The following is a 12,764-nucleotide window of genomic DNA, read 5'->3' as shown; positions in this document are numbered from 1 at the left end:
TGGGGCATCGTCAATCAGTCCTTTTTTAGGAGTCATGCATGAGTCTGCTAATCGATAAGATTTTGTCTCACGAGGAAATCAGCGGTTGAATCGACTGTCGCGAAATAGAACGAATCGACGATAACATAGAATGCCTCCTATGCGTTTACGTCGTTTCGGTTTTCGTGCAAGCGTAGGAGGTTTGACACTTCGATGTGTTGCTGTTCTTTTCCAAAGAAACAACTGACCACTTATCACGGGTTACATAGTGAGAAAAGCCCCCAGCCAGATTTGAGGAGGCCTTCGCTCTAACATTAGTCCGTCAACTGCAGTAGCCTTTCAAGCTATGATCCATTCACCTTTTCATATATCAAACTGTCTGCCATCAGGCATCCTCAGTGAATATTTTTTCCGGAAGTATCGACACCGTTAGTCCTTCGTCTTGCAGTGCTGACCGCCACAACACAAAAGCAGTCGCGAACAAGCATACAACGAGCTGCAAACAGCTAGCTATTCATAGCTCCTGTCCGTACCCTACCCATACACATATTAAAACTGCAAAAATCCAAATGAAAGGAAGCAACAATGTCGCGAACAGTAGCCACGCATGTAGGTGTTGCGTTTTATTTTAGCCAACCATCAATGAGCTCACTCAGCAAGGCACGATTTACACTGTTTGTCCACGAAGACATCTAGCAATACATAAGTTATGAAGTAAAAAACTAATGGCTGACTAGTAACTTGTTTAGGGGCCGATTGCATGGGGGAGGGACCACATGCTTTTCTGAATTAAACCTAAAGGGGAACATGGCGGACATGGCATGCATGCTAAGCGTACTTAACGTAAGATGAAACTAACCCGTTGCTACTTCGCTTGCTTTCTCCTTCCAGGTCAGTATGATCGTCGCCTGCCTATTGGTATGAGCATGAAGCGCTATATCGTAAGCTCTTGCGCGGCTGATGTGCGGTAAGACCTTTGTGATGGCGGTCTCCACACATTCAAAACTGCGCAGAAGGAATTCGCAGAGCCATTTCAATCATTTACACGTTCACCCACTAAATGACGCCATATACTGTTAAGACCACATTTTCTATGTACCCTGGGAACTTTCAAAGACAACTAACAAACTGAAACTGTAGCGACAAGCATTTCCACAAACCATCTACCCGCTTGTTTCAAATACGTAAACTTTGCGCAATGCGAATACCACTAATAACAAAATAAATACAAAGCTCACGTGTGGATGTCATCATTGTGAAGTACAACGCGCCACTCTTTCAATCGCTTGAGCCTTTTCTCTGCGCCCTCTGTGTCCTTCAACGATTCTTCTTGAATGACTCCAGATTGGTCCGACGTTTGAACAAGAGCCTGCTCCCTGAACAATCTCATAGCAGTCGGCTTTTGATTTTCGCACTTGAAGCACAAGAACAGCAATAAACCAGCTGGAAGCCACATTCGAGGCAAATTATGCACCGTGTACTTTACACAACCGTCGGAACATGGCTGTGGCTGTTGGTGTAGCTCCTAAAAAGCTCCGCTGCCTAGCCACTATGAACTAGTAAACCAGCAAGTACACAGAATAAGTGCAAAGGTCACAGGGCAGCCATTAGCACTTGCAGAAAACTGACTTTTGCTTGAGCTGTCTAGTCGAAAGTGGAATCCGAGATACAGCCCGGCCTGTCGCGAATACGGGAGTGAGCCCTCTGGCACCTCCTCCAGAAATAACACCGCAAGGTCCCGTAAATTTCCTTAGGAGACCGATGTTTTGCGTCGGAAAAGGAGTCGCAGTCAGTATACCCGTCGTTAACGAGGTCCTCTTCCACCCACGACGAGACATGCACAGCATGTCTCGCTCACGCAGTGATGCATACGTCCTGAAATCAGCAGTAGAGTGTCCTACTACATTTGAAGAGGCTCCACGAGGAGCAGCACCACCAACTGTCAAGAACGCGGTTAACTGCTTTGGTCTTCCACGGCAACGGCCGAATGTGAAACAAGGATTACAGGATGCGCAGACGGGAGCGGAACTGTGGTTCCGCAAGAAATGAGGACCGTGTATCAAAGCCTGGAGGTTCCAATGCGGATGTAGAAGGTGTGACGGTCCCTTTGTGCTAATTGAAGACAACGCAGAGGAATTGACAGCATCAGAGGACAGTCCAGATCCCCGGCACTGGAAAGCAGCGAAAGGCAGCGCCAAGAAAATGTAAATCCACAGAATCTTCATATGAGGGAACAAGATGGAGGCAATGCATCGCACATATCCAGCCTCACACATAATCACTGTTTCAAGTATCTGCTAGACGTTGGGCTGTTGTTTGTCTTGCAATGCAGCACCTTCCACCTCTTCCCTCCATTATATAGCATGAAACTTCAACCCGAAATCAATCGTTTCTGATGTTTCCTCCGTTTAGGGGGAGACGAGCCATCAGGCAGAAAATTGGGAAGGGTACAAGTGCAGGACTCGTCCCCCCGCTTGCTACCGACTTTGCTACGGTCAACCGTCTTCCAACCGGCAGTGAATATGTTAAAAATTAAAAAGGAATAAATTGGTAGAAAAGTGAAGCATATCGAAAAAGGTTTGATCGTCTGTGGGGCAGCATAAGGAGCGGGGAACGAATGGCATGCACGGTGAAACGGAAATCTCATGAAACTGTGCACGATCCCCCCCGTTCGTTTATAACAAATAGGAAATTGATTTTATCGACTCGAACGCCTTCAATTGTACAAATTCATGGTTTTTTCTTGTTCAAGTTAAAGGTATGACTGCATACCTATCCGCGGTTCGCGCTCCGATGGGGTGGAGGGTAACACAGAGAGGCTAATTAAACTTACCTGGCAGGCGCTCGGGGTGGCTCGTCCATCACCCTGTCGTAGTCCGGAGCAGAGCACTGCACTCAGCTGTCTGTAATGGGCTATGGGCCTCCATACGGGGGTGCCAACTGCAGAATTTCTGATAGCGGCATGTTGCGTTCGCGCTCATGCCAGCGATGATTCTATCCCTCGGGATTTTTAATGCTCCTTTGGGGTACGGCATTTATGGAGATCAAAGTTGGATAGCTTGGCTTTAGTTTTATGAAAAGGGTTCATCAGTGTTAGACCGAAGGTCGCCAATGGTGCCGCTGTTGCGGAACAGCCACCCGTTTCGTAGAGGGTGGTACTCTTTGCATCATAGGGAAAGCCGCTGCCGTTAGATCATATCTTGCATCGGCCCCACTATGCAGAAGTTTTACGTGCACTAGTCTTGAGAGGTGTTTGGGTTTGAATTCTTACTTTCAGGGCATGGGCACCCGGGGAACAGAGCGCAGAAGTCCACTGCGGGGTCTGAAGCGTGCTGAGCAACTAACATTTCCATAACGGAGCAAACAAGAGCTGTTTTCTGCAGAGGTGAAGTCGCAGGCAATGCACACTCGCAGACTGTTGGAGGCACTGATACTATATCACCTGCCCTCTTATACATCCACTTATACGAAAATTGTATGCTCAGATAGTGATTGCAATGTCAGTAAAATACTGCACGATCCACTGCGATATATAAGCGTAGGTGTGCCTAATGACTGTCCTTACTTTGACGTCATGGACTCTCAGTATGTCGACACAGTTGCACATTGCCGACCAGCAGGCTACTGCGAGCCCAGCGATATCACGGTCTCCCATTTGTTTATCTCTATCTGAATTACGTGCCTCTCCGAGCTTGACAGTCGTTGGGCAGTGAAAGTTTTTGATTGCTGCGCCAATGAACCTGGCCAGCCACCACAAAAGCAAGCAGGCAAACAAACCTAGCTGGGCCAGTGCATCGTACTTAACTGTGTTTTTGTTGTCGGCCGGGGGAGGAGAGAGGCATGCATGCATCCCATGTTCATCGTAAGTTAGACGTTTTGTTACCTCTTCCGTGAATGCCCAATGAGTATAGGTATGCCATTTGGTATTTTGGCTTGGAGCTCTCTGAGGCTCCTTAAAATCTCGAAAGAGTGTTCCGGAGTTTTTGCAAAACCCAATCCCGCATCAAGAATTAGCCGCCACCTGAAGCAAGCGTGAAATAGAACATAGATCTCAACATATTGCCCACTTTCTCACCATATTATATATAACACAATGGTGGATTAGTAGCTAGGCTTAGTAGAGAGTCTTATGTGTTCTACCTGGGGAGACCCATTTGCATAACCAGTATGGCCTTCTCCGTAAGAAATCTTGCAACCTCATCTACTGTGTTTTCGTAGTTTGCCTACAAACCCAAACAATGCTCGCACTATAGAATTCATCCTCTCACACAATATGCACTATCGGCATGCCATACGTAGCGCGACACTCACTTGATGTACCCAGAGCCTGCTACGGTGAACACCAAGAACCACTCACCAAGCTGTCCATGGATTTAGGTGTTCCTCGCGAATGCATAATGACAAAAGGAAGCCCTCTGGATGCCACAAAGCTGAGGAGATTTGGGTCAGACACACCTCCACTGACGTCGTTGACCTGAGGTATGCACAGGACCAAACCAGTCCCACCAGTAAAAGAGGCGCCTTTTTCATTATTCGCATATGTACAAACCAGTTGCGACCTGTTCAGAATGCTGTGTCTCTGGAATGCAATCGATTCACAAGCTATCTTACCATGTCGGCGCCAAAGGCTGCCGCAGCATGTGCAACTGGTTTCCGCCTCGTGTCAACGGATATGACCGCACCAGCACCAACATGTTTTCGAATAGCCTCAATGACTGGCAGCACCCTCTCGGTTTCCTTCTCCACAGGAATCTCCTCTTGAACATTGGGGTTTGTTGCTTCTCCGCCAACATCAATTATATGTGCCCCATCAGCCACCAGATTTCGTGCATGTCCTAGTGCAGCCTCCACATTCCCATAGTACTTTCCACCGTCACTAAAAGATTCGGGAGTAATGTTGAGCACTCCCATTAGCCTGGGGGTTTGCGGTTCATTTTCCAGAAGCCGCTTCAGGTGGCAAAGGGACTCCACAAATTCTGGCTCCGCCTGCTCTTGTTTGCCTGCACTGTTGAATCGATACCTTTGCATGACCTCTCCAATCCATCGCAATGTGTCTGTAATGGCTGCTTTTGAGCCCTTCACAGTCCACAGTTCTTTGTCGTTAGGCGCAAAGCATCTACGCGGGACAGCTAGGTTGCCATCCAGAGTGTACGGTGCAGCACTCCCGTTTATATTGTCATTTCCACAAGAAGAGTGGTTAGCTAAAGACTGCTGCAAAGCTTCTTCTCTGCGCTTAAGATTCCGCAGTACTAACTCTTTGACTGTTTGTCCCTCAGTCGGGTGCATCAGGTCAGGATCGATGTCGCATAGCGGAAACAGAACGAAGTTTCGCTGAGCGAGACGTGGATGAGGAAGTGTCAGCTGTTCCGCATTTACGAGAATGCTTTCTGCATTTTCATTTTTAAAAAGCAAGAGATCAAGATCTAACGTTCTGTGCAGCCGTTCATCGGTGCTCGACCGATCTCTTCCATGCCGGGCTTCAATGTCAAGAAGAATGTCCAGGATTCGATGAGGATCTGCGATGTCTGTCTTCACGCGGATTACTGCGTTCAGATGGAGAGGAATACTCAAGTTGTGCTCTTCTTTGCTTCGCGGGTCAATATCGTAGCCTGGTAAGGACTCGTACAGGCAAGAACAGGCATCGAGTGGGCCCACTTCTTCCCGAACAGTTGTAAGAGCACTTTCTATGGTGCGGAGACGCTTAGATCCACCAAAGTTACTGCCCAAAGAAATATATGCAACGCGCCGTAGAGGTCGCGACGAGGCCCATGGCCACGCTGCCTGTCGGTGTACTGAACGACGAGCAGCCGACTGGAACCAACAGAGATGCAGATTTTTCAAAAAGCTGTGCAGAGGAAAAGAATTCTTGATACAACTAGACATCTTCCTGAGGTACTTGAAATAAAGCCTCACAGCCTCCTGAGGCCGACCAAAGTACCAATGTGCATTGCGCCAAACGATAAACACATCCTACCCAATATTGAAGCAGGACCAATTTGCCTTTGCTAAAAGACTTTCTCCCAGACAACAACTTTACTCAATGGAATAAGTTCTTCAGTATGTCAGGGGTCAGCTCGTCGTGCCCTTTTGCATGCATTGTGGCTTGCCAGCCGGGTGTATCTGTGCTAGTGCATATCGACCCCCCAAATAATGCTTCTCACGCACGCCAACACCACTACAGATCAATTTTGCCAAATTTTACATACATTCAGTACGATTTCGCCAGTTCTTCATGAGGCCTTCGTGCGCTGCAATCACTCGACAGTGTGAACAAGTAGAATGTGCTGCACCTTTTAGAATACCCTATACAGCTACAAAGCAAACTGGCAAACTTTGTACACTTGAACCCCATGACTAACTCTATCTAGCTACCTTAATGCCATTTGTGCATCCGGCCCACGCCGGTGCAGCTGGCGCCGAAGTCAGATCTACGTCGAGTCATCCTGGGGACTGCATATAGGGCCTGCTCCACTATTCACAAGGTCGTTTTATTGGGTCTCCCTATTCAGATATGCTTGCATGTGTTGCTTACCTTAGTGTAGTAGGGCGCTAATAGGTGGTTTTCAATACGGTGCCACAGTCCTCATAAATTGCCGGTAAAGTGCAGATCGGCCTGTTTGCCCGAAAATTGAGCAGACAAAGCTCACCAAAAATTTGCAGACACCCCAGCAGCATCTTATGAGACTCGGCAGCGCCTTATATTTCATCCTTACCCTCTTCCAATCGCAGGTCTACTTAGCGTGAATTGCGAAATAGGATATGCTAAAAAGAATAATATGGTTCGGAAACAAAAAGTAGACGAGTACTCTCTGATATAAGCCTAGTCCGATATAGCATCGTATATGAATACCAAAAACTGGTCTTGTAGCAGGCCTGTGGCAGGGTTCAAAATGGCATTTGATTCCCCCAACACAGCAACTGTATAAAATCGAGATGCTGGGACATTATATCACACGCGTCGTCGCATCCGTGCACTGAACTGTCCGGAGAAGGCTATGCCAAGAATAGCCGAAACGGCCTTTGCAAAGCTTTTCCTACTCCGGGAGCATGCCAAGGACTCAAAAGTAAGTGAACAGAACGGCGAAGGATGCCAGGGCAGTGGCAATGGACGGGCTGATCGCCGAGTTCGCGACCGCTTTTGGCTGACGGGCTAAGAGCGCTTGATAGCGGGCAGAATTGAGAAACACGATCAACAGCAAAGCAACGGAAAGACACTTTTTGTAATATCGGAGGGGAATATCGATGATTGAAGAGGTAGGAGATCACCTGCTTAACTTGCTGCTTTTGTGCCGAAGCTTTTCGATCAAGAAGAAAGCCCCACCTGAAAGGTTCCTTCGACTTTAGATTTGTCTTAAATGCATAATAGAGAACATTGCGCCCAGCGTCGCAGTTGTTGGTCACGGCACATGACACCTGATTGTCTTGAGTTGATATCATATATGGTACATTGCTCGCAGAAACATTGTCAAAAGGGCTCTTCGTAATATCGTATAAGGTTTTTTTCGGGTCCAAATTTTTCCTGTAAAGCCGACCGGGCAACCGAGCACAAACGCATTTACAGGGCAAAAGTTGTCTTGCTGTGATAGGAATATAAATAGCAGTATGTCCATTTGCGCTGCGAATCGCAGTCCCTGGGCCTGGCGGGCATGGTTTACGACTTGAGATACTTCAATCCGGAAGAATAGGATTCTTCAAATAGCGCTTGGCAATCAAAGACCGTAGAAAAGAGGACGGGTATAACAATACCATAATTCTACAGAGGAGCATAGCGCATGTTACAAAAGGGGCAATTTTACTAGTATCCTCTGCAGAGTCCAGTTCATCCTGTACGGCTGTCTCCGCGGGGCGCACCTTCTGTGTGTTTGCTTTTGCTCCAGTCTCACATTTCCTTCGGTTAGTTCCAGCAAGGCTAATTACGTTGCTTACAGTGCTGCTTTCACTCTTTTCGTCCTTTGTAGGGCCTTTCAAGGCATCTGCCGAAAGATCCTTGGTCCGAAGTTCGTTCAGAGCGGCCAAGCACGGTGAAGAAGCCATACAAAAGCTATTCTGCGATCACCGGGAAATAATGTCTCAGACATAAGCAGCGTACTTTGTGTCACGAAGCCGCATTCATAGAGAAACACGCATTCACTTGGCTTCACTCATACTACGCCAAACAAGGCATTAGCTGACACACCTGCAGCGAATGTGTTGCATAGAATTCAAGGTATTGCGATACACCAGAGTAAGGAGCTTTGATTTTGTATGAAGAAATTATGAAACAACACAGCAATATGGGATATGGAGAAAACGCAATCCTGAGGGGGCCCTCGATTTACCGTCGGTTGCTGCTTCGGCTCCAATGGCAGCAATAAGCTTAGACTTCATCAATGCTTCGGTCCCCGGAAGCTCGTCGGCACCTTTAGTTTGCCCCATATGAGAGGCAGAACTATTTGAAAGTGCCTCTGCAAGCCCTCCATTGCCGTACATGGCAATGAGGCCAGCACCGAAGACAAGCGGTAGCTGCAGCATTGCGGCGAAAAAATATCTGAAACGCGATATACCATAGCCGAGCACAGTCGCAAAAACAATGGCGCTGAAGGATCGAGATGCATGAGGTTTATTCAGATAATTTCTGTGAGCTATTCCAATTTGAAGTGCCACAGGGTAGCGCCTTGTTCCGGCATCGGCACGCACCACCTAGAATTCCACCCCACCCATAACGACAAAAGTTGTAGCTAGCTGCCTGTTGGTGTCCAAATCTTGTGGCTCCTATTTGTATTCTCCTGTTCGCTGATGAAATATGTGTTTCCGCCGCCTGTCGTCCTGCCTCGTGGCAGCTGTAGTGCTCTATCAGTTGGCAGCACCTAGATCTGGCAAATGCTGGGCATTCGCACAAAGTGAGCACGCAGTGTTGCCATAACTGATCACTCGCACCGTGTTATATATCGCTGTTTGTGACCTTTAGTAGCTAACTGGCGCCGGCTCTTACCTAAAATCTTGTGGCAGCGCTGGCTCCACACCTGTCGATGCTGTTTTGGCCTTCAGTCAGGAACTCTCCTTCCTGTCAGTCTGCACCCCTTATGGAACGAGTATAGAAAAACCCTAGAAGTCTTGTATAGCTGGATATTGTCCCTCAATATCCGTGAATAGTGCGCGTTGTGGACAAACAATAAATCTGCCAGCTGGGATTCTACCTGCCATTAGTACACCCAAGATAAAAAGACTACAAGGGAGGGTATATGAATTATTCGAGTCGCTATTGGACTCAATACCCAAAACAAAGGGATAATACAAGGCGCTGGGTCGAAGCCTTTCGGGTAGGTGCTATAGTCCGCTGGTCTCCGTTGCGAGACTGCATTTTACATTAAGCAGCGTGGATGCATATTACTTTCAATTAAACATAGTCAGTAAGAAAAAGAGAAGCACAGCAGTGATGCCAGGGGCCACTGCAGACGCCGAGCCAGCTTGGCGCTGCAAAAGAGCGTTGTAGAGTTCACTCCTGAGCAGCCATACAAAACAGAAACAAACTCTTTCTCGTGTTTTCCTCGATTCAAAAGTCCTTAAGAGGCTGTTTCTCTGCTAGACACCTGGGATGGGCGACCGCCAATTGTAGAAGCTAGGACTCTTTGCCCAAAGCTTACAAGAAAGGCTGAGCCCCGTCCTGAATCTCCGCCTCAAACGCGCACTACAGAACGTTATGCGCTTCTGAACAGTCTGTAGACCAGACACAGCTTACTTTCGCGTTACCGTTCCACATCACGAATGCGACATTGCTGGCATTCACATTGTCAAATGGAGCCGTCCAAACGGTAAAATTGCCATTTTCTGCATCGAAGTTGCTTCTGTGCAGTCACAACGAAACAATTAGCTTGAAAATGCATCGATACCAGCAAGCAGGAATACGTGAAAGTACAGGGGCAAGGATGAGGACTTACGACTGGAGATGCTGAGGCCCCGTTGTGTAGGAAGCCTAAAGCATGGCTGGACAGTTGCAAGTTGTTTTTGAGTCGAAGGAGATGCTAAGACCACGGTGCTGCGGACACATCAAAACGGCTGTTGCATTTGCTTTGACGCGATTTGAGGGTGCTATTTTACGATTCTTTTACCCGTATTTCTCCCATCTGCTTACGTCATTCGACGCCACCGCTTCTGCCCCCTTTTCACACTTGTCTTTCTCCCCTGCAAGTGCTATTGCAGTACTTTTAGCCTCTTCTGCTTGGGTATCACTCTCAAGCGTAGCCAACGGGGTTGTTGGCGTAAGGTTCGTGGTCCGAAGGCTGTTGATAGCAGCCGAACACGCTGAAGATAAAGACGCAGCAAAAAAAAATTTCCTTGGCAAATTACACCCCACGCAGTAGGGGCATATTCGAGGCTCTGGCGGGCACGCCGCACTACAAGGCAGGTGAGCCGTTAGCGGCACGGAAAAGTAGACGATCGCTAAATAAGCCCAGGAGGTGAATCAGGAGTGTTGCCACTATGTGAAAACAAAAGGCAGCAGAAACAAATCAGTTAAATAAGCTAAAGCAAATGGAGTAGGAGGTCGTGTATGAGGGTATATTTTCGCACTATTCCTGAAACACAGCTAATGGCTGCTATAAGATAGAGAGTTCACCTGTGGTTGCATCTTCCGTCGCAGGCGCGGTAAGAACATCGGAAAAGCTTGCAGATCCAGTGGTGATACTGTGCTGTTGCTGATGGGTTCTGACATTGCGGAGTGGATTTGTTCTAGACAAGCCGGTGGAGCTCGTGCAAGCGATGAGGCCAGCACAGCAAGCGAGAAGGCAGATTTGAGATATTTACAGACAAAACTGCTGCATGATGGCAGGATTGGAAGAAAAGCCACACTTAATGCAATACCAGCACAAGCGGGAGAATATTGGAAGTGAGGAAGCAAGGCACCAGGTAGCTGTGGTAATGGTAAAGCGTGAGCCACTACTCCAGTGAGGGGGAGGCGTTTACCTGGACTCGTAGATCATGGCGAACTCAAGCACAAAAAGTCACACGGCGGGCGTTCGGCAAGAAGCACCTCTATAACAAAAGTAACGCATTGTAATTTGAGCCCCTCGTGTCAGATCTCCTGCATTTGCTCGGTAATTTTGTTGTTTTAATTGCAAGTTACCTGCTACTATTCCCTGTGCTCCATACTGCCCCCTACATGCTGGGAAGAAAAAACTCTTCGTCGATTCCGCAGGCGTGTGCAGGAAAAGTAGGTATCTCGAAGCTTGGATAATGTGTCACTATTTTTCTTCTCGGATCTTGCAAGGGAGAGTGTTCTGGGTGAGCGGTGGGACACTGCAGCTCCGATTCGTCATCACCCTGAACAGATGGTATATACCATGCCGCAGTATACAGAATCACGCCTGCTAACGCAAAACTGGCTAGATGAGTGACGAAGTGACAAGCGGATGAAGCAATCCTCCACTCATATGTAGACACATACCAGAAGACATTTAAATCTTGAACACGACCTCGGTCTCTGGATGAGTATCCTGGTGCTGGCATACCCAATTACCTTTCCTCCCTCTGCTGCTCCACAAAGGTTCTACTTGTATGTTGAAGCCTGAAATTTGCGGTGTGGGATACAGTACGAGTTCGTGTGTATAGATACATTGCTTCCAACAATGTTTCAGAGTCTAGATGCTTGGAGCTGCGTTAAAAAAGACTTTACAGGCACCCATTTGTGAAGCAGCAGGGTACCTTAGTGGGTGTAAGAGCCACTAGAACTCTACGTTTTACGCTTTACAGGGGCGCATGCTAACATTGATCCAAGTTTATGGGAGGACAAACGATTTCTTCATTGTCGTTTGGATGGTCTTGAAGCCTCTACTTCCGACTGTTGAAATACCCGAGGTTTCCCTCTTTCCTGCTGATGTGCTCATGACCCTTAGAGGAAGGCATTGGGTAAAGCCAACAGCAAACTTCTTTCCCTTGATCGATTCACTCCTATTCGGCAGCTCCCCCAGCCCTCACTGATGCTGTGCCTGTGAATGTTTGTATACTCGCGCGAAATGCGGTGTGAGCTTATTAGCTGTGACTAAAAAAATTATGAAACATATCCCCGTAGACTTTACAGGAATGAAGTCTTGACCTGCAGATATGTGTGTTATCTCAGCCTAGTACCCAATAGGACATCCCCCGTTGCTTGACAAGAAATAAAAGGGAAGAGTGGAAGCAAGCAATCTAGTGAAAGATGTGAACCGTTGAAGTGCTGTACGACCGTCATACTAAACAGATTTCGCACAATGGTCAACAAGACTTTTCAAGGACATCCCAAAATAAGCATTTCATAGTCCCAGGATTGATGACCTCTATCATACTATTTTACTGCGAGGAGCATTTAGGTGAACAATTTGCATACTGAATAATCTCTTGTGAAAGATGAAGAATTTTAGTGCAGTAGTAATACGCACACAGAACAAAAGCATTCTGCTATTTTCTGGATCCAAAATAACGCATGGGATATGCAAGATTTCCAAATGTGTGCAAATATGCTTCACGCACATGGCGGTGCTTCGGGAATCAGAGAATGCCGGCAAGCAACGAAATTTCCATATACTGCATAAAGAAACGCGTCAGGAGGGTATTTTCAAAAAGAATAACAAAGAAGAGCAGCTCACAGCAGCGGCGTTGTGTAGAAAGTGATTCGTTCTGCACATACTTATTTTGCTACTGCTGCGCCTATTAATGGCAAGGGGTAGCTGCACTCCACTCCGAAGTTGGAGGATTCCCTGAAGGAGAGAAACGGGAATCTATATTAGATGCGCTTAGAGGGAAAAGTGCCTTGCACCTCACTCGCGTAGTAC

General features: G+C 47.4%; 4 protein-coding genes and 1 non-coding gene across 5 annotated transcripts; 1 reads left to right on the top strand and 4 right to left on the bottom strand.

Annotated features, from left to right (window-relative positions):
• Positions 1–364: 364 nt before the first annotated feature.
• On the bottom strand, positions 365–1,826 carry LOC113147107. The gene is made up of 4 exons (XM_026336465.1): positions 1,609–1,826; positions 1,218–1,355; positions 839–984; positions 365–429 (listed from the first exon to the last, which is right to left on the bottom strand). Exons 1-4 carry the CDS (start codon positions 1,824–1,826, stop codon positions 365–367), a joined length of 567 nt encoding a protein of 188 aa, XP_026192250.1.
• Positions 1,827–2,731: 905 nt separating this feature from the next.
• Positions 2,732–5,862, bottom strand: LOC34619166 (folic acid synthesis protein fol1). The gene is made up of 7 exons (XM_026336464.1): positions 4,591–5,862; positions 4,337–4,453; positions 4,120–4,202; positions 3,863–4,000; positions 3,545–3,719; positions 3,251–3,356; positions 2,732–2,919 (listed from the first exon to the last, which is right to left on the bottom strand). Exons 1-7 carry the CDS (start codon positions 5,860–5,862, stop codon positions 2,732–2,734), a joined length of 2,079 nt encoding a protein of 692 aa, XP_026192249.1.
• On the top strand, positions 2,805–2,965 carry LOC113147114. Its single transcript, XR_003297369.1, has one exon. It is a non-coding gene; the product is annotated as a U1 spliceosomal RNA (small nuclear RNA).
• A 1,110-nt stretch (positions 5,863–6,972) lies between the features above and the next one.
• LOC34619165 lies at positions 6,973–8,490 on the bottom strand. Its single transcript, XM_022732473.2, has 4 exons — positions 8,298–8,490; positions 7,831–7,940; positions 7,635–7,732; positions 6,973–7,498 (listed from the first exon to the last, which is right to left on the bottom strand). Exons 1-4 carry the CDS (start codon positions 8,488–8,490, stop codon positions 6,973–6,975), a joined length of 927 nt encoding a protein of 308 aa, XP_022591469.2.
• A 573-nt stretch (positions 8,491–9,063) lies between these two features.
• Positions 9,064–11,463, bottom strand: LOC34619164. Its single transcript, XM_026336463.1, is given in 6 exon segments — positions 9,064–9,285; positions 9,388–9,460; positions 9,603–9,803; positions 9,897–9,994; positions 10,091–10,260; positions 11,121–11,463. Coding segments are annotated over 6 exon segments (1,107 nt in total).
• Between the last annotated feature and the right edge of the window lie 1,301 nt (positions 11,464–12,764).

The sequence above is a fragment of the Cyclospora cayetanensis genome, unplaced genomic scaffold (genome assembly GCF_002999335.1).
Source record: "Cyclospora cayetanensis isolate NF1_C8 unplaced genomic scaffold, CcayRef3 CcayRef3_contig_13, whole genome shotgun sequence".
NCBI lineage: Eukaryota > Apicomplexa > Conoidasida > Eucoccidiorida > Eimeriidae > Cyclospora > Cyclospora cayetanensis.
This window is presented reverse-complemented; position numbering and strand designations above follow the sequence as displayed.

Bases quoted from the DNA above. Each gene is read 5' to 3' on its own strand.
- LOC113147107 (XM_026336465.1), bottom strand. From the start codon at position 1,826: ATGCTGTGCATGTCTCGTCGTGGGTGGAAGAGGACCTCGTTAACGACG. The intron at 1,356-1,608 runs GTCAGTTTTCTG...GAGATTGTTCAG, and splicing joins ACTAGACAGCTCAAGCAAAA to GGAGCAGGCTCTTGTTCAAA. The intron at 430-838 runs GTTAGTTTCATC...TGTGGCGGTCAG, and splicing joins AGCAAGCGAAGTAGCAACGG to CACTGCAAGACGAAGGACTA.
- LOC34619166 (XM_026336464.1), bottom strand. From the start codon at position 5,862: ATGTCTAGTTGTATCAAGAATTCTTTTCCTCTGCACAGCTTTTTGAAA. The intron at 4,454-4,590 runs GTAAGATAGCTT...TGCATACCTCAG, and splicing joins CAGCCTTTGGCGCCGACATG to GTCAACGACGTCAGTGGAGG. The intron at 3,357-3,544 runs GTAAGGACAGTC...TCACCTCTGCAG, and splicing joins TGAGAGTCCATGACGTCAAA to AAAACAGCTCTTGTTTGCTC.
- LOC34619165 (XM_022732473.2), bottom strand. From the start codon at position 8,490: ATGCTGCAGCTACCGCTTGTCTTCGGTGCTGGCCTCATTGCCATGTAC. The intron at 7,733-7,830 runs GTGCGCCCCGCG...GCTCCTCTGTAG, and splicing joins CAAAAGCAAACACACAGAAG to AATTATGGTATTGTTATACC. The intron at 7,499-7,634 runs GTAAACCATGCC...TCGGCTTTACAG, and splicing joins GGATTGAAGTATCTCAAGTC to GAAAAATTTGGACCCGAAAA.